Source organism: Haliotis rufescens, unplaced genomic scaffold (assembly GCF_023055435.1).
Source record: "Haliotis rufescens isolate VD_foot unplaced genomic scaffold, xgHalRufe1.0.p SCAF_15, whole genome shotgun sequence".
Taxonomy (NCBI): domain Eukaryota; kingdom Metazoa; phylum Mollusca; class Gastropoda; order Lepetellida; family Haliotidae; genus Haliotis; species Haliotis rufescens.
In genome coordinates this window covers 26,940,587-26,961,075 of record NW_025963835.1, presented here as the reverse complement: position 1 = coordinate 26,961,075, position 20,489 = coordinate 26,940,587, and the positions used below count along the sequence as shown (strand labels likewise).

At 40.4% G+C, this 20,489-nt stretch overlaps 1 protein-coding gene across 6 annotated transcripts in view; it reads left to right on the top strand.

Moving 5' to 3' along the window:
* The window catches only part of LOC124140201 (RNA-binding protein Musashi homolog 2-like), a 90,032-nt gene that overhangs the window by 7,176 nt on the left and 62,367 nt on the right, over positions 1–20,489 (top strand). For all 6 annotated transcript variants that reach the window (XM_046507618.2, XM_046507616.2, XM_046507621.2 and 3 more), the window contains exon 6: positions 17,593–17,685. In XM_046507618.2, the coding sequence (XP_046363574.1) occupies positions 17,593–17,685 (93 nt within the window). The remainder of the gene's footprint in view (positions 1–17,592; positions 17,686–20,489) is intronic.

Sequence of the window (20,489 nt, the reverse complement as noted above, 5' to 3'; positions counted from 1 at the left end):
AATGAATTCCGCTTTATGAATTGAAGAGCTAGTCTAGCACATGAATCCGAAGGACTACTTCAAGTGGCTGTGATTGATGCTTCCATTCAGTGTCCAGTGTCTCTTGCACTCTTAATTTGAGCTTTCTCCCATATATCACCAAATGTGAAAATGTATTGAAAAAAATATAACTGAAAGAAATGGTTGGAAGGCTGTTTTAAGTTATGTATAATCTGAGAAGGGTGGCTGTTCGTTCTGTAAAAGTGGGGATGTTCAGATATCCTGCACCACGAACTCATGCATCATACATGTCACCTACGGACAATCACAGAATGGGCGCCTACGGACAATCACAGAACGTCTTTCATTCATAGCGAGGCTATTTCTATATCAGAGTGTGATGTCTGTCAGTCACATGACGCTTTCCTGAGCGCTAATTATCTAGATCGGTAACACTTATGCGGCAGTCCAGATGACGTTATCGTCAGCACTAATTATCTACATCGGTAAAGCTTATCATGGCAGGCCTTTCCACCATCACTGCATTGCCTTATCAAGCTGACTAGATTGTAATCACTGGCCCTTTATCTCAGATTAAATCTCAGGGCGATGGAATGGAAATTAATTATGCAGACGATGTTAATGATTATGGTTCGGGGGCGGGGGGGGGGGGGGGGTGTGATAGGATATCGTCTCTTGGAGGGTAGGGGATAAGAAGGATGGTACACACCTGTTTGGGGAGATATCATCAGCAGCTAAGTTAATACCCTCATAATGGAACCATTAGTTAACGGACTGGTAGTGAGATAGGATTTATTTCATTTGACTGGAATTTTTGAACAATCAATTAATTGGACTGTCTGTAATTGAAGAGTTTGATTGATGTGTAGCAACTGGGCTGAACTAAGGGCGATTAACGATGAGAGAACGAACAGCATTCCTTACCCTAGACTATGTAGCTATTTCGGTGAACTTGTTTCTTTTTGAAGTAGAGTGGTACCTGGAATCTTAGAAACTGATAGGGGCAAGTTTAGAAAGTCGGAGGTGTATGAAGTATCGGTATGAGATTAGCTGTCTGAATATAGCCATGCATGCCCCGCCCAGTTATATAACAAGTGGTAGAACTGGGGTTATCAGTGCCAGGGATAAGGGAGACTGGTAAGCTGGGGTTAGGGTGGTGCATTCATTCCTTACCGGGCATGAGATAAGGTAGGTTTCGTAGTATACAGATAGCAGTTGGACGTGGGGGGAATAGGGGTTCAGGGTCATAGAGTGAGGCATGGGATGGGATATTTACTGGGGATGACATTATAGAGGCAAGCACCTGTTGTTTATTTTTACTAACATCTAGTCTCTGAAAATGAACATATTTTACACTGATACAGTTATTACATTATGGTTTTGAAATATAATAACAAGGAGCCCAGAGACTCTTCATTTTCAGAGACTTATCAATGCTATAAGTGCTGCAGTACCCTAGACCTTCCAGGTATTATCAACTTGCATGGGCTGTATTGGATATATTTGTTTCATGGTCTGTATGTCTGTATTGTACATATTTTGGGACAAAACTCATCGACAGAAAGTAATGGGACCTCTTGATCCTGATAATAAAGCCTAGATCCAGTTACAGAATTATTAATAAGGGGGCATGCAGTCCTACCCAGATCACAAAGGTAAATATGTTAGGTGTCTGAAACAGGAGGGCGTGCACTGTTGCAACCACCAACACCTACACCCACCCACACTCCATCACCCCATCCCACCCACGCACACACACCCTTCTCGCCGCCTCCCCATGCAACCTGTGGATCACTTAGGAGCACACTACAGGTGCAAATTGTCCAGGTTCAGCGTCCACGTCCGCAGGTTATCAAGTCATTGGAGACCCTGGTTATGACTAGTCTGGTGGAACCCTGGCCTCCTCCTTGGCCTGTCTTGAGGACCTGTAGTGTTGGTAGGAAAGTGTCAAACACACATTATATCAGAGGGGTGATTTATAAAGCACCGGGAGAACAAAGGACGTGATTGAGATAGCTGTGTGGCTAGGGGCTGTATGTACATATCTGAGGCTGACCTGGCATTATGGGTGGAGTGACTGCCTTTTCCTGTAGAGGGGTATTCCTCTTGAGGTTAGCGTCATTGTTGGGGTGGGGCTAAACTCCCTGTAGAGGGTTGAAGTTATTTAATAGAAGGTGTATCGCAGGTGGTAAAACAGGGTGTAAAACAGGGTGTAAAAGACAGTTAAACTGGGTGGTACTATAGACAGTTAAACAGGGTGGTACTATAGACAGTTAAACAGGGTGGTACTATAGACAGTTAAACAGGGTGGTACTATAGACAGTTAAACAGGGTGGTACTATAGACAGTTAAACAGGGTGGTAAGTGAAGGTTGTCTCCTAGGGTGGTTCACTTATTACAATTTAATGGGGTGGATGTGTCGTTGGGTCAAGTATTTCCGAATTACAATTTGCTGGGTTCAACAAGTCAGATAGATCTGAGAAAAAGGAAGATGAGATTCACAGTATAATATTCTGACCAGCTGTCAGTTGTGCTGCTATATGCTTCATTATTGCACAGAATGTGTCCCACCAGACCTCATTATTAGGTGATCAAAAGTGGTATCTTTGCAGAGTAAGTCCACATCTAGACTCAAGCATTCCCAGGGCTTGAAACTGCAGCAAAAATGATTACCATAGTTGAATCCAAAGATATTCCAGTTCTGATTATCATAAATATGAACTTAACATCCTAGTTATACATTGCATTGAATTTAAAAAATATATAAAAGGTTGGAATTCCTTAATAAATAATAATAGAAGCATCTCTTGAACAAAATCAGTGTTTTTTTTCCCCTAATTTGCCCACACTGGCATTCAGATTAGGAATCAAGATAAATTCCTGGTATTTCTGGTGCCAGTTCCTATAGGTGTCCAACAGAGTGGGAAGATGTGCTGGGTTACAACATACCCTACAGAAAATCACTGGTTGGTAATTGCCCTATAGATTGAGCACATTTCCTTATGTGATGTGGAGGGTATCACTGTGCCCTGACATGCCTACTGAGCTTGCCCTGAAATCTGACCTGTTTAGGACGAAGAGTCTGAAGGCTTCATCAAGCTGTGTCAATCCTACCGCCACAAATCTGACACTTCCCAAACTGGTGGGACCCCCCTAGGCCATGGGTCTGGCCTAATTAGACTGGGGGGGGAGAGAAGGGGGAGTGCTAAGACTGCCAGTTGGATGTTGTGTTGGCCTCTGTTCAGACTCTCGTTGGTGGCGGAGGAGTCCTGCTCATCACAAATGTCTCCCACGCTTGCCCAACTCCTACACTTTTTAGAATTTAAAGAGGAAAAACAGGAAATGAATAAGTCCCATCTATGTGATGCGGGGAAAGAGGGCAACGGGTAATACCTGGACAAAAAGTTGCCCAACGTCCCATGTTTCTTGTTCTTATTAATGAAATCAACTGGTTCTTATGAACGAAATCAACTGGTGGATTGTGTTGAAATTTAATCCCATTTTAGGTATTATTTCATCCAGCAGACATTTTATTGTACTTTTGGCTTGATTTAAAAAACTTGTCGTCTGAGATGTGTCGTGTGTTCCGTGCAAATAGTCGTGATGAACAAATCGGAGTGCATCTTTTAACTGTAGCAGGTTTGTTTGTGGTGAGAGTGAGAAGTCACGGAGTGTCCACACATCCCCGGAGTGCATTGTTGCAAGGTTGTTTACCTGCCTGTACTTAACAGCCCGGCTACATTGAATCTAACAACATCTCCCGTCACCTGTTTCCTTGGCCGTGATGACATGCACTTTTTGTGGATGGCCAAAATTTGAGTCAATAATCATATTTCTAGAAATTGTGTGCTTGTCATGAAGTTTCCAAGAATCCTTGTATTAGTCAATACGATCTTAATGAGCTCCACAAACAACGAAATATATTCAGATTTCGGGAAAGGTGAGCTCAGGGTAAAAGGTTGTTGCAATTTCAACAGAAAATAGGTAATTTAACACCACAGAGGAATAGCTGGAATTCCCACGTGTATGCTTCATGTGCACTGGGGACTTCAGAAGCTGAGAGTTGGGAGTAACTCCACTTTCCGCTGATAAGAGGAGGCTCAATTACATGCTGTTAAACAAAAGCAAGTAGTGAGACACTGAAAGTATATTATGCCCCAGTTTTTTAGGTCACACTGTAGTTTCACTTATGGGGTTTCTACCTAACGGAACAAATGCCTATATATCCCTGCTGCTTGTGGTTGATTGTTATCAGTGTTATAACATACTAGGATATAATCACCATATTTGTTATTGTCCCTCACGGTCATGTGTATATAATGATTTAACGCATACCGAAAGTTACATTTAGGAACTAGTGTAAACAAGAAAACACAAGGTAAACTTTTGGGAACAGTGTGTAAGTTTGTGCGACATGTAAGCAAGCAGAGTTAGATTTGAAGTGTGCAAGTCTGGTTCTGTTGAATGGAGCCAAGGTAGGCAGGTTATCAGAGTCGTGGAAGGACTTTAGTGGTTGAGGGGGCTCGTGACTTGACGTCTGCTGAATCAACACAGACAACAACTTAGCTTACATGATAACATTGTTCAATACTACCCTCGTATTTGGCCTGCAAATGTTGCTTTGTCCTCTTGAAACCAGCTTTTAATTTATAACTGTGTTTATTGACATAAGATCGCTCATTAACCGAGTCTGATAAGGCCGATATGTACTAACACTACATCGTGTGGGCTGAATTCAGCACTAATTGCCATTGCTAGCTCTGATATTGCTATCAGAGATTGAAGTTCAACTGATATCCACTTTGAAGTTCTCACAGACCTGGTTCTTGTCCGGTTGGAGCTGGAACACACGCTAATTTTCAAACCAAGAAAAACTTGTTCGAACGTCACAGAAGGTCACATGACACACCCTTATTTGTAGTGTAACATAGATGCCATCTGAAACAGTCAGGCTCTTATACAGATTATTCCAAGACATTCAGAGGAAACATCTGCATTTAATATGTCAGGGAGGGTGATAACAAGAACTGGTTATAAGAAAACAGGAAGACTGGGAGCCGTTGAATTTTTATTCCAATGGCACTATTCACTACTACATGCCTAATAGGGAATTATTGTTGAATAGCATATCTGTCATGAGAATTAGTGGTGTATAACAGATCTAGCTAGGTGTGTTATTGTATAGTGTGTGTGCATATATATATATATAATTGATGATGATGATGAATTTAGTGTTGTAAATCAGATCTAAATGGGGAGTTCCTGTTGTGTGACATGGCTTGGTAGAAACTATCTGATATGAAGCCCATCTAAGCATGACTTGACTACCAGGGACAAACCATGGTGCAAGAAGAGCGTTGTGGAAGCTGATCTCCATTAATGAGAGGTTGACATGACTGTCAATGCATCAATAATTGACCCATGTAAATGTTTAATCCACGTCGGGCTGGACATGTGGTGGCAGGGTGTGGATGTAGCGTGGGTGAGCCTGCTTGTGGGCAGAAGGTGATGGGGTAGACCCCAGCAAACAGATTAGGCTAATCTTCAGACAGAGATTTCCGATAGTCAAAAGGTAGCACTGATTAAAATGATGCTGAGAATACTTGAATGATTAATGTTTAACACTTTTGTCCTTAATTGTAATCAGTTCTGTGATCCTGTGAAGATCCGGGTTGGAACTGGTCTTCAGCAACATGCTTGTCTTAAGAGACAACAGTATCAGGTGGTCTGGCTTAGTTGTCATGGCATCCCATTTGTGTAGATCGATGCTCATGATGTCAGTCACTAAATTGTCTGGTCCAGAATTGATTATTTACAGCCTGCTGTCATGTAGCTGGAATATTGCGAATATGACGAAACAAACGAAAATGGGGAAAAAGGATGAACATAGAACCAAGCAGTGGAAACAAAACTGACACGACTGAGTGCAGGTTTTCTTTGTAGTAAATTGTATATCTGTCCAGGTACTGTTGATGTTTTACCACACAACTGGCTCTATTACCTGACTATGCCGCCTACAGCACATGGTATGGCATTAGACAACAAACAAACAATTCTGAGGACTTGCTTCCAGCAACTAGAGACTGAATACACTTGGAGGCTTGTTCTGAACAGTGTCAACCTGCAAGTCGAGCATCATGCACTGTTTGTTATACGGTGTTGCATAACGTTTACTGCACACTCCATGCCCGTGTTCAGTTTTGTCTGTTCAGCAGCTGCTGAAGCTGATCAAATGATGACCCAAGTCATGTACAAGGATTCGATCCACATGAGCGAGTATAAACACAACTTAGCCCAACGCTACTGTCAGTCAACCGTGCAGCATCGACCACTGCCAGTGTCAACATACCTTCGCTCCGTTTAACTCTGACAAATTTATTTTATGAATAGATTCCCATTAGCAGTAGCTGTTTCGAGGGTAGAGTTGATAAGGCTAAAGTACACCTCAACCTGACGCTCCTACGTTTACTTGTGCAAGGTGAAGGGACAGAGTAAATATACAAGCACCTGTACTGGAAGTATGTACTCAGCCTTGGGGAATATTCATCACGACAGTCACCTGAATATGTAATGAGTGAAATGCACTGAAGCATGCTGTTTGTTCACTGTAGACCAGTGGATGTCGACGCTGAATGTTGCTCTTTGTTGTAATTAGCAATGACCCTGATGGGATATGGGAATATATGACCTGAGACGTCAACAACCCGTCAGGTTATCGTTATTTTGACGTGATAACATGGATGTCCCAACTTTGTGATTTGTAGCTATTAACATTTCTGATTGAATATCGGGTTATTCTATTCCTGGCATTAATGAACAAAGTAAAAAAAATATTTGTTCAACTTTTAACTAATTGTTTGAGAGTTTTATGGCTCGAACCATGTGAAATTCGGGCTGTTAGTGCTTAAAAGGGGGTTTATGATAGACATTGTGTCACGTTGTTATATATGCAGTGAAAGGGCCAAGTCATCTGTTTCCCGGGCCCCGATAAGGCATTATGTCTGCTAATTGTTTTGAGGGCTAGTGGTCAATTATTGATACACTTGTAGTGAAAGGGCTGAGCGATCATTCTCAGAGGCCCTGATTAGGAATCTTTATCAGCCATCAGCTATTTTGTGCTCTGTTTGGGGCTAGCGGACTGTTGGCGGACATGCTTGGTGGAGCTGAAAATGTACCTGGTTTTATCTGAATAGTGTGTCATCGAGTACAGCCGGGTGTCACATGATGCATCTAGACATGTGCAACAAGACTCGTAAACGAAGATTTTATTGCCTGACGGATTAACATTCTTGCTCCCATGATTGTGTGATGTGATATTGGATAGAGTAGAAAATCTGTTAATGCACTAGTTCAAGAACAAGATATTCATTCGGAATTTAAATGAATTACACTTTGAAATCTAAGGGAGGTAACTGTGATAAGTCCATAATATAAGGGCGTCCACCTTTGGAGGTGCCTGTGTTGATATTGCCGTTATCATTTCATCTGTGTGGGATATTCTCTGCTTTATTGTGTTTAGAAAACATGCCCCTGTTTAGACGGCTGGGATTAGTTCACAATACTTTCATGGCAAACATCAGACAAAGAGTCTCTTAACACCTGAAGCTTTTTATAGGTTTATGACTTGTAAACAAATTAATTGCTGGTTTTGATATGGCTGATGTTCGAGTTAGTTGTACTGACAGTAGCATCTGGTTATTGCCATCCCTAACAACAAAATGGCTTGTGGCGAAGTTAAGCCACACCCAACATAGAATAGTCATATGACGAGCAGCTGTCAATTAAAACAAAGCAGTCTGTCTCTTTGGGTCTTTGAGGATTTCAAATCGTGGTTGACTTGTCAGTTTCTCATTATAAAGCAACAGGGCCCTGGAGTGATGGTTCTGCTTGACTGACTTTAATGTGAGCATGTCTCGTGAGAGGATGGAATACGGACGTATGCCTGTCAGCAAGATACATGTATTGTTTTCCGCGTTATTGGACATGAATGTCAAATTCATAGTTCAATATTCTGCTATTAGTTTGATGAATCCTGATGTTCTAATTGCTCCCAGTAACTGCAGATTTGTTACTATTATCCTGAAGCATAAAATATCCTCAAGATTACTCAATCACTCAAGATAATGCTAATTTAATATTGGGAGGGGGAGGGAGAAGGTATTTTTGTCTTATTGGCATGTGCAGCAGTTTATCACCCGGGCTGACAGCTTCTGATAAGAGAGGTTGTAAATCTGTTGAAAAAACGGAGCTCAATTTTCTTTGTATTAACCACAAAAGAAGTGTTAGGTATGGAGGAATGCTGTGGCCTAGTGTCATGCACCTGGTGTTTGGAATATGTTTATGTAGGGTCCTAGCCAGGTAGGCATGGGAAGGGATGTTAATTAATGTCGCTAGTTAATGACTGGTTATATAGCAGGCATTGTGCCAATCTTGTAATTGTGCGGGCCTGTGGTCCATGGAGTGATGAGGTATAGCTGCAGAGGGGGGTTGGGGGGGGGGGACATGTTGAATTGTCGTGGAAGATGGGTGCAGGAGGGATGCTGTTGGTGGCCCCTGTGGTGGAAGAAGGGCAGGGTGGGAGAGGGATGGTGTTTTCATGTTTTAGGGGTGAGGATGAGCCCTTGGTTGGAAGAAGGGCAGGACTTCTAGGGTGGGGAGGGATGGTGTTTCCGTGTTATTGGGGTGTGGGAACTTTTGTTTTTCCCCCCGAATATCAGTAAGAATGCTCTGGGTTGGGAACGGTCAACCCTACAGTTGGAAGATGGGGTGATACTTCAATGCTTGCCCCTAGGTCAGAGAACGGTTGGCCATGAGTGTTTTGGTGGTACATATACTATTAAACTTTTGGGACAGGGAGTGTCTTAGTGACACGTGCTGTGATATGTAGTCATACAAATAGTATCCGATATTGGAAGCATGGGCTGCTTCATTCAAGTTGATTAAACATAAATACACAGTGCTTGCTGTGAAAGGAGACTATGATTGTCGTAAGAGGCGACTGACAGGTTCGTGTGGTCAGGATCGCCGACATGGTTGATGCATGTCATTGATTCCAATTGCAAGGATCGATGCTCATGATATTAATCACTGGTTTGCTGGTCCAGACTCGATTATTTACAGACCGCTGGAATATTGCTGAGTGCTGCGATAAACAACCAACTAACACAACCAACAACATAAATTCACAGTTCAATAAGTTATTACCATATCATGTCACAGTATGAAACGTACCATATGAAATATCTCGGTATCCTTATCAAATGTTGAGTAGTTTATGGATCCCTGGACAGGGTGTAAGCCTTTCTCCAAGGGTTGGAAAATGTGAAATTGGAGATACTGTTTTCAGTAAGACTGTTGGAATCAACCACTTTAAGGTAGCGATTGTGGGAAAGTGCACACCCTGTATTTGTATATAACAATGTGTTACATACTCCACGCCATAAACACAATGTGGGTGATAACTGTTTTAATGAGTACATTAGCATGCGTTAATTGACTGTCAGCTTGTGGTACACAGTATAGCTCAATGAACTCTCCCCTTATCATACAGATCGTCTGAGACAAGCTGAGACTAATTACTGTATATAACACTTTCTGAACTCCAGGAATTTCCCCATCTGGATAGAAAGGGTTAATGTCACCGCCAGAGCAGCAATGAGCATCAAGGGTTAATGGGGAATGCCATTCCTAAGCTAGGTTGGATGCTCTGTATCTTGTTGAGGGTTAAAAATGGGACATTTATTCTATGGAATGGCAAGGTGGCAAAACATTAACAGCAGTTTATTGTCTTTGTGTATTAAAGAATACTTACTATGGATATGCACACTTGTGTAATCGTGTTAGTTAGGTCTGGTTTTGCAGCATTTTTTTAGTTGGTTTCTTCAGAGGTTGAAGATAGAATCTGAAGAGTGCATGGCTGTAGCTATAAACTGGACTGGGGTTTTGAATGGGGCTTACGGTGCTGCTGGTTGTAACAGAAGTAAATTATCAGTCTTTTGTACTTATTGACAAATTTGAGGTGGTGAGATTTATGCTTTTTTCTGCAAGTAGTACATTGCATTTGGAATTTTCATGAAAATACCTTTTGGAAAAACTATTTGATGTATTGTCTCAGGAATCATTTTGATGTTGTGGCCTGGGTTTGCTTGATGAACTGTCTTAGATATTATTGTTATAAGTTGATTTTTTTTGGAATTTAAAAAAATTATTTATTTAAGAATGGAGAGACTTGAGAAATGGGCCTTGAGTTGACACAGTCCAGGTGTGGGGTTAGCTGTACAACTAATTATAGTGACAAGCTACATCACTGTGGGTGTCCCATGGGGTAGAGGTTGGAAGTAGTTGTCAAGTTAATCTCATGGGAGCTGATACCCATGGAAACCGACAGTTGATGACTTGCAGATAGTTGTAAGGCACATGTTGTTTCAGAAAGCTGATGTACAGCAGTTTTTGCTTTGAAAAAACTATTTTGTTTTTGTTCCTGATACTTCAGACAGCTTGTTGTGAAAGGATGTATTTTGTGAGGGTTAAGGATCGTAATAATTCTAATTAAAACCAGAGAAAAACCTCTCCGAAGTGTTGGTTTCCACATATCGGTGAAATCATATCATCTCCTCAGCATACTTCAGAAAAAGAGATTCCCCTCAAGAGAAACTTATGATGGAGAACCATAGCTTTTCTTTCTTGGACAGAAAATATTTCAGATATCAATTGCCAACATCCTTGTCAAATTCTTCATTTCATTTCATTGCGATGTGGCTGCGGCACTTGCAGCCCGTGAAAAATCCCCTTAATAATTTTTTCTCTGATATCAGTGGCATGGAGATGCAATGTGTGGCTGTTGCTATCGTGTGGCACAACCAATCAAATTTAGTCCCAAAGTGACACTTTCCGCAGATTCAATATATAACCTGTATAATGTTGCCGGCAGATATGGTGCCTGCATTATGCAACTGGAATGCAATTGTGCTTGGTGTATTGCCTGGTGGAATATGAAGGTTTATTTGCCGGGCAGTTTTGATTTGTAACAATACTGCTACCAACGAGGGCTGTTGCTGCCAACAAAACATCCCCCAATCAATCAGTTGATATTGGCTGTCGGGAAATTAAAACTTGCATTTGAAAAATCGAAATGATTTCCATTTTTATCACTCATTGATTTAGGTATCAACAGCAGCTAAGAAATTATTCCTTTAAATTATTCTTTTTATTTCTAGAGTGAAAAATCTTGTTCAAACTCAGAAAATGATGTTCATGATATTGTCATTAATATCTCTAGTTTGACATATTTCCCTTTGCACAACGGGGACAGATTAGATATCTATTGAATGAAGGAATACTTTGTCCTCCATGAATAATTCATATACTATCAGCTCAAGTTCCATTATATCCAAGTAAAACTTATGAAAACTTTCTGGACAACACACATGAAGAAAAAAACTGTTGGTTCCGCATTAGAATTGATTCCGCAATTCAGCTGGTTGTTAGAAGTGACCAATGGATCAAGTGGTCAGGCTTGGTGATTTGGTTGATTGGGTCATCGTACTCTGAGGACGTGGACCGTTGCTTGTACTATCAATCAACGGTTTGTCTGGTTATTTTCAAGCCATGCCCGACAGCTGAAATGTTGCGGATTGAGTGTTAAACATGAGTAAGACTAGTTAAACATTGAACATAATAGAAACGCAGTCACAACAAAAAATGACACTATTGTGTACACCTGACTTGCCTAGGATAGACAGTATGCTTGTTATACCACACCACTGGCTGTACTACCTGCCTGTACAGCCTACAGCACATAGCAGCAGGGTCCTGATTGGCTGTTATGGCCGCCATACCAAGAGATGGCCTCTATTGTAATTAACAGGGTCATGTGTTGGATCTCACACCATGGCTCTAATTAAGCCTTTGTGTATCACTGAAGAATTGCGAGGCTGTTAACGAGATGGTTTATGGCTGGTTCAAGGTCACAAGGGAAAGATAACATGCTCATATACCTGGATATGACATTGCTGAGAATGCCAACTTGCATCAGTCCTTTGTTAGATGGTTCGGTCTTAAATTTGTGTCTTTTGTTCTGAACACATAGTATTGTAAATCGTAAATAGAAAGTGTTGTGGTAGGCCATCTGTAGCAGAGATGCCTGGAAAAGTGCAGTATGTCAGTGTGTATCATTTGCTAAGGACCACACCTTTAGTGGCTATTTTGGTTCTTAGCAAATGGTGAGTAGTATATAGTAATAATTGTTTATCATGATATTAATGTATTGCGGAGTTGGACTGGGATTGGCGAGATGATTACGGAAAGTTCTGAGAACTGTATGATGAGCAGATTGAGGTCCAAGAACTGCATGATGGGCAGATTGAGGTCCAAGAACTGTATGATGGGCAGATTGAGGTCCAAGAACTGCATGATGGGCAGATTGAGGTCCAAGAACTGTATGATGGGCAGATTGAGGTCCAAGAACTGTATGATGAGCAGATTGAGGTCCAAGAACTGCATGATGGGCAGATTGAGGTCCAAGAACTGTATGATGGGCAGATTGAGGTCCAAGAACTGTATGCTGGGCAGATTGAGGTCCAAGAACTGTATGCTGGGCAGATTGAGGTCTAAGAACTGTATGATGGCAGATTGAGGTCCAAGAACTGTATGATGGCAGATTGAGGTCCAAGAACTGTATGATGGGCAGATTGAGGTCCAAGAACTGTATGATGGGCAGATTGAGGTCCAAGAACTGTATGATGGGCAGAACTGTATGATATGAAGACCTGTATGTTGGTCAGGTCATAGTAGTCGTCCGGGACATCCTTCACTCCATGATACTAACCAGGTCCTGCTCCCAGTCAGTGTTGGAGTCAGTCATCACAACAGTAGTACTTGGCTAGGGAAACAGTACATGCTTGATGTATGAGACAAGATATCAGCATTGACACTGTGTCACTATTAGCTGTGCTTGATGGGAAACAGTTATGAAACATTAGCATCTGTGGGAGGAGGTGTCTCCGACTAATGTAGTCGTCACTTTCATGATATTTTAAGCAATACAGGATCACTCTGCATGAAAACTTGCATTACATGGTTATGACCGACAGATGTATTCATGTTCCTTTTTTTTCGAAAGAGCAGTATGTGTTGTTTTTAAGCTCATAACTGTATATTTGGATGTTCCGGGACTGTTTTCATGAGTAGAGCCATGACAAAGCCCTACAGCTTTTATTTCTAACACTGATTGAGACAAACCACACTGTCAGAGAAATTATCATCAGTTTTTTTCAACTAACTCAATTCAACAAAAGTAATGTGACCATGGAATGATGAAAGATGGGTTGTCTTGTTGTAAAGGAACACTGCGAAAGCAAAATGTATCGTTGAGGACCGGTGTGCTGTAGATTTCCCCTGAGACTTGATTTGCTGTTTCATATTGGATATAGTTTAGGAATGTAACGCCTTGTGCTGATCAATTATTCAAAGGAGCTGCTACTACAGAGCTGAAAATACTCCAACCTTCCGAATATTGAACAAGAAAACCCTCTTTGCTATCTTCCTGGAGAGCGTCAGTTTACTGCATATAACTGTTTGTTCTTTTGTGCAAGGTTTTGTTTATGTTCTTTGATATTCAATACGGCTGAAATGTGAATTGATCTGGGCTTAGGAGACGTGGAGTGTTGCAGGAGGTGTGACTGTCTTCTTCTACACTCAGTGGTCGCTTGATTGGCTACTGCAGAAGAGATTATTATGTCAATAAACTTCTCTCATACTTACTGTGGGAGCATTGGTGGCCCAGTCGTCTAAGGCGCTGTGATTAGCTGTGCAGAGTTGCATCCCTTGGCATGCCATAAACCTATAAGTGTGGGTTTGAATCCCTGATTATGTTTCTAGGTTTGTCAGCACCATACCCATCCTTGTGGGTTTCATCGAAGTGGTAAACCTCTAAGACCTGCATCACTTCAGGCTATCCTCCCACACTGACACGCTGTGATATAACTGGAATACTGTTAAAAGCGGTGTTAAACCCAACTCATTCAATCACTCTTACTGTACTTTCACTCTCTTATATCCTGTACTCTCATACTCTCTCGTATCCACTGTTTTTGCACTGACTGATATTCCCTCAAGATGTCCTACTCTCTTGCACCTCTTCCCTTTCACCAGTGCATTGTGAGTTTTCGATACAATACACAATACGTTTTTGCTGTATCAAAACAAGACGATACACTTTCTGAAATAAGTTACTTGCTTCTCAGTTAATGACCTCCCAGTAAATGAGCGTTTTTAACAGTCAAATATTGCAAAATGTATTGTAGTTATCTTTTCAAGTTCAAGAGCTGCTACGAACATGTGTCTACAGCTAGCTCTTCCTTTGGAACCTGCTCTGAAATATTTATGGTCGAGAAGTTTCCACATGATTTGACACAAATATGTGTAGGGCGATACATATCGTATCGTGACCTAAGTATTGTGATATGTATCGTATCATCCACCATTAGCCAGGCTTCAAACAAAACTCCCCACTAATGTAACAATACCATTCTGTTAACAGAACAATGCAACCTTATTCAGATAACATTAGGAAAAAAATCCATTTTCCGAACAATAAAAGTGTATGAATTGTATTCTAAACAAGGTGTATTAATATTAGATCTGACAGAGATGCATTAATGAGGCGGATCGGGAAATAACGTGGATTTGACATGGCAGCTGGTTTGTAGGACCCTGGCAGTAAAACACAGATTTCATATTAACATAATGATGATTAGGTGCTTCGAGAGACGATGGGGGGAGTGGCTGGAGATGGGGAGCACATCAATGTCTCCAGCTCTGTTTTATAGTACAGACCGGAGATGTGTCATTTATGGCTAGGCCGGCAGTGGTTTAAGGGGATGCAATATTCAGAGGTGGATTTGATGATAGATACATGGATATTGACTTGTGTAGTTATTTGTGTATTGGTGGGGGGAGGGAGGGGGGGGGGTTTCCAGGTTGCCAGGTGCAACTGTGAGACAGTAAACAAAAGAGTCTTTACACGGAATATGAAGTATAAATGTCTCCAGTGCACCTCAAATCAGGTCACAGTTGGCAGTGTTTGCCCGCCCTTGCTGAGCTCTTTTATACTGAAGGTGGGAAAGTTTGCTGCGACACAAGTCTGAATAGGCACGAAGGGCCTTCTATACAATGTATATACCTTTCTTTTGTTCACTGTTTGATCGGCCGGCTATGTTGAGCTGCGTAGATGAACGGGTTTTGTGTATGCATAGGGGTTGCCAAGGTGATGCCTTTCTCTGCATTACAAAAGGCCCAGCATTTTCCAATAATGTGGTGGTAGCAGTGGGATACACTGGGATAGACATTTCAGTCTGATTCAAAACCAGGAGAAGTGCGCAATGTGGGTGGGGTCAGCTAAACCTCAGGTGAGAAAAGTTTAAAAATTGCATTTTTCTCGCTTCATCAAAGACAGTAGTGATGTGTTGTTAAAGGCTAGGTCGGTCTAAGGCCGTGGAGAGCTACCTTTGTCAGGCAGTTAAAGTTATCCTAGCTCGGATTGATAGATCGGAATTCAATCACGCTTGCTAAGATGAATGTTCCTCACATTGGTGATTTACATAATTGAGGAGGTTGGTGGTTCAAGCATTGATAAGGACTGAACGCGGACTTGTCTAGAATTCTCCTTCTCTGTGCCGATCTAACTAAATGGTAGTATTTCTACAAACAACAGAGTAATGCTTCACTGTCAGGATTGATTTTGTGTCAGTGTTAAATGTGTGAGAAATGAATTGTATGTGGTGTAATTCAAGTCTGAATATCATATGTAGAAAAAGTAGCTTTTGATAGTTGTTAAAATAGGAGAGAGGCTGAAATCAGGTTGACACTTTTCCCCCAGCATACTGCATTTTACAGGACGTGATGTATCGCAATGTCAGTTTTTTGTGCAATTTATTTCTCACAATAACAGATTGGAATATTTTAATCCTGAAACAAGCTCCTCCTTATCTTGGGCTCCTTCATCAACCAGATAATAGCCCCAAACCTGAATTATGTTTGTATATATTGATGCCAAATGGTTTGTACAGTCAATCAGGGAATGTTGCTATCATTTGTCATCAAACACTTCTTCAGAATGCGTGTCAATTGTTTAATGTCTTTCTGCTTCAGTCGTGGAGTTATATAACATATTAATGCTGAGATGAATTTGATTCGAAAACTGTCTTGTAAACAAGCTAGGAAAGCAATGTTCCTCGAGTTGGAAGATAGGTTAGCTCTGGATTGGATAGGATAGGATAGGAGTTTATTGTACAGAATGTCCTCATGGGACATGGTATGTAGTTTATGTAATGTATATTTGGTACAATTATACATATATATTGATACCAAACTAGACATAATCAGTTCACGTATGTGCAGTTACAAGGAGTGTTTTCTAAACTGGTAACATGTGTTATTGTAGATTATGCCGATGATCTTGAAATAAACATTTGGCGTACGACATTTGAAACACTTTAGCAGCAGAAACAGAAATGAAAACATTGTTTTGAGATGTGAATTTAAGCTTTTGAGTGGTGATTGTTGGCAAGATCTGAAGGATTGATACAGGAGATACCATTGTAGAAAATGTTCGTCTTCTACTTCACCACTTGTGCAGTTGTGTATCACTGTGTTAGGTGTCGAGGAATGAACTGATAAAAGACAAGCCATCAAATCTTAAAATGACTTTCTTTCTAATCGGAATTTGATCTGCTGTCGGTTCTCCTGTGAACTACAATCTGTCGATTTGGTTGTTTCTGAAAGAGAAAAGCCAAGGCACACCTCATACATATGTAGAGGCACGATTGACTCAGAGTGATATTGTGGGTAGGGTAACTAGATGACCCCTGAAAGAGGAGTCATAACTTTCACTATGTGCAATGGCCATAGCTGCAGTGTTTGAATACTAAATTTTTAGGCATGAAGTATTTGTGTATTAAGTTTGCCTTTAACATCAGTCAGGCAGAACAAATTTAACAAAATCCTTTAATAAGAATATAAAAATATTGCCAGGTCATCTTCAGAACAGCCATAAAAACCTTACGCAGAGAAGTAAAAAAAGAATTACTTCGGACATTATCTTAGTTTTATTAAGCAACAGTCATGTGGTGTATGCTGGGAATGTCACTTTCCAAACTAAGACCGTTGGAGGCCAGTTGGGAAAACATTGTTATTTTGTCAGTAAATTCGTAAATTTTGAGTTATTTTAAATTTGCATTAATTGCAGTAATGTAGCACTCCAAAGTAAGCCTCTTCCACTCTGTTGGTACAAGCTACAACCTTATTAACATGAATTAGGAAATTATATTTCCAATTTGGAAAGTTCAGTTTTTGTTTGCTGTGAATTAGGGACCGAACATCGGCCTCTGATCAGGTCTAGATAAATACCTGGCATATAATGTGTAGCTGATTAAAAAAATAATTCAGGAAGAATAATAAGAAATGAAAATATTTTGGAGTGAGAAATGAATGTCGGATAGTGATGTACGGTATCAACCCACTATGGCTCCTCCTCTCATGATGCTCTTGATGCAGTACTAATTGGTCACTAATGGATCCATTCTTTTACTTCAGATGGTGACAAGAACCAAGAAGATATTCGTGGGAGGTTTATCCGCCTCAACGACAATCGAAGATGTCAAGAACTACTTCTCCAAATATGGCGATGTGAGTACAGAAGTAGCGTGTTAATTCTGGAGACAGTGATGAATGTTCCTCCACATCGGCTGATCACAGCGGGCTCTTTTTCTGCCATCCTGATGCTACTGTCCTATCAACTATGTTCGTTTGATAATATGATGTATATATACCATAAAATACCCAATGTTTCAATAACATACGTAGATCGGGGACGAGAGTGTACAATTTTATTTTGTCATTTGTGATTAGTTTTCTTTTGGTTATTTGTACTGGGTAATAAAGGCTTACCTTCTTCTGATATCTTCCCCAAATAATTAGAATAGAATTGTAAAATGTAGGGATTTGAATTAGGATTTAGGTATCTTAAAATCTGTAGTGAAATGCCAGTAAGATCTTTTTTTATTCCCCAATAATTATTAAGTTTTATCTAAAAATGTTTTCCTCAAATCATGAATAATAAAAATACTAATTTCGAAACAGCATTTAATTGTGGTCATGTAAATATTTTCCTTGAGACTAGCATCAATGTAAGCTTGTGCAGGTCCTGCCATCTGGGCTTGTTTTATTTATGGTAACACAGGTGATTGTTAGTTGCTGATTAAAGGTAATGCAGTCACGCAAGGTAACACAACCCAACTGCATGTTTTAACGATAGGCTACCTCTGGCCTTGAAAGTTGTGATTAATTGACACAAAGCATGATAAGCCCGACCCTAAAAAAAAATCAATAGATGGTGAGAAGTGAAGCAAGCCATTCACACTTACTGTGAAGAGCAGTAGGAAAGTAGTATTTTGACTTACTTTATGAAGGGGAAACATCTTGGTAGTGGTAAATATATGGAGCAATTTTTTGGGTCCAGCGCGTGTACAAGATAATGATTGCATGAGTTGATAACTTCATGAATCGCCAGTCAGAAAATTTAGTTTCATTTATTGTCAGTCTTAGGGAAAATAGTTTATTGTGTCGGCCATCTTTTTGCCCTATTTGGTAGACAAAATACAGAGGTTGCATTGTGTATTCAGGATACTGGCAGGGCATGACTGCTCTTGTTTTGTGAGAGAACAGTGGCTTACTGTAAGAAGCTCAAATTCATTAGTTGTGCTCAGAGAAGTGTATGGCTTTGAGTTTCAAATAACACACTCAGTTGAAGTTGATTTTTCTAATTATTAAAAAATATTATGTTAACAAAATTTGATTGGGTAGAGTTTTTGCCTCTCACATATGGTGAATTTCGGACATTTATTTTATAATTGTCATCATTGTGGGATTTTTAAACACAGAAGGGACACTTCTAGTCCCAGTCGTGCCAATTTGTTTCAGGAAAGTAGCTTATTTACTCACGGACAGCCATTTTGCATCTAAATTGAAAGAGATAAAATTCAGTTATTCGGATCAGGCCAGGGGCTGCCAACTGGGTATCTCCCCCAAACTGGGTAATGTTCTACAGTTATTAGGGACTTCTCTCAATTAACTCTACTTTGCTTACACAGAGTGCTGCAGAGTGCATGTGAGGCAAAACTAGTCACTCTACTAAATTAGACTTCTTATTGAAGAGCTAATCTGGTGAATTGTAACCAGTGCATCACCACCAGGCCAGCCAGGAAGACTACAATTCCAATTCAATTTGTCCCCTGTTTTAACCTCCGAGAGTGACAGTTCTCTGTGGATTAACACTGACATTTAGACATACCATAAATCAACAACTGAGTTCAATTGCGGGATAATTTAATTTATTTTGGCTACAAAAATGTTAAATTTCATTCAGGTCAACTTTCGAGTAATTTACCAACAGTTTCAGATGTTTAAAACTACCATTGCACTAGCACCAGTGAAGTAAAATCAATTGAGCTGAATGAGAGTTGAATTCAATTATTATTTACTGAGGAAAAGTTAATTTTCATCTTCTCCTCCTGTGGTATAAATAGAAGCGGATCAGCCTGGAAACCCAAGAGTGGATTTGATTCACTGCATTTTCCATTGAATCAATAAATGCAATTATTCCGATTTCTGTAGAGCAGCAAAAACCTGGTAGCTCGTGAAATTCTTGATACTACAGTTCTCGCTAGATGTTCCCCTTGATATGGGATTGACTCGGCGCGGTGCCCCACACAGCCAGTCAAAGGAAGGCAATCTTGCTCATGCAAACTTAAAACTCAGTTTGGGAATTCCTGATAAAACAATTTAGCCTTGTCGTATTCGTTGGTGAAACAGTTATGTGATAGTGCAATATTTGACAGACATGTTTGCTGTGATCTGGTGGTTTGTCTTCCAAGTTTTTATTGCAGTGGTTCTCCTGCACTGTAGGTCCTGGTGTACTTATACAAGTATGATATAATACCCTGGAACTAGTCAATACCTATATTGCTTTTCTTCAATCATAGCTGCCTCTGAGGCTGATCTAAGAGTCTGATTGACCCGTCATTATTGAGTTATCTCCCTTTGTATTTACACTCTTTATTACAAGTGTCCATTTCCGTGTGGCTCACGATAGTTTTGTTTTGTCAGCTACGATACTTGGACAGAAAGATTGAATTTCGCTGTGCCTGATGAAGACACGGGGAATAAATTGTCATGAAAGAAAGTAGATTTATCTGTAGTAGAAGCAGCATAATTTTTTGTGACTTGAAGACGTTAGCCATCTGTGCTGCGATATGCACATCAATCACAGTGTCTATCAGGAAACAGGAACACTGTGGTTTTTCCAAAGAGATAAAATGATTAAAAAGGTTTCTGAATGAAGTCGTATTCTTGAAGCTAAGTCACCAAGCAGCCACCTAAATGAAATAATTTTCCAGTATTTGCAAATGTCGGTTAAATAATCGTCAAGAAAG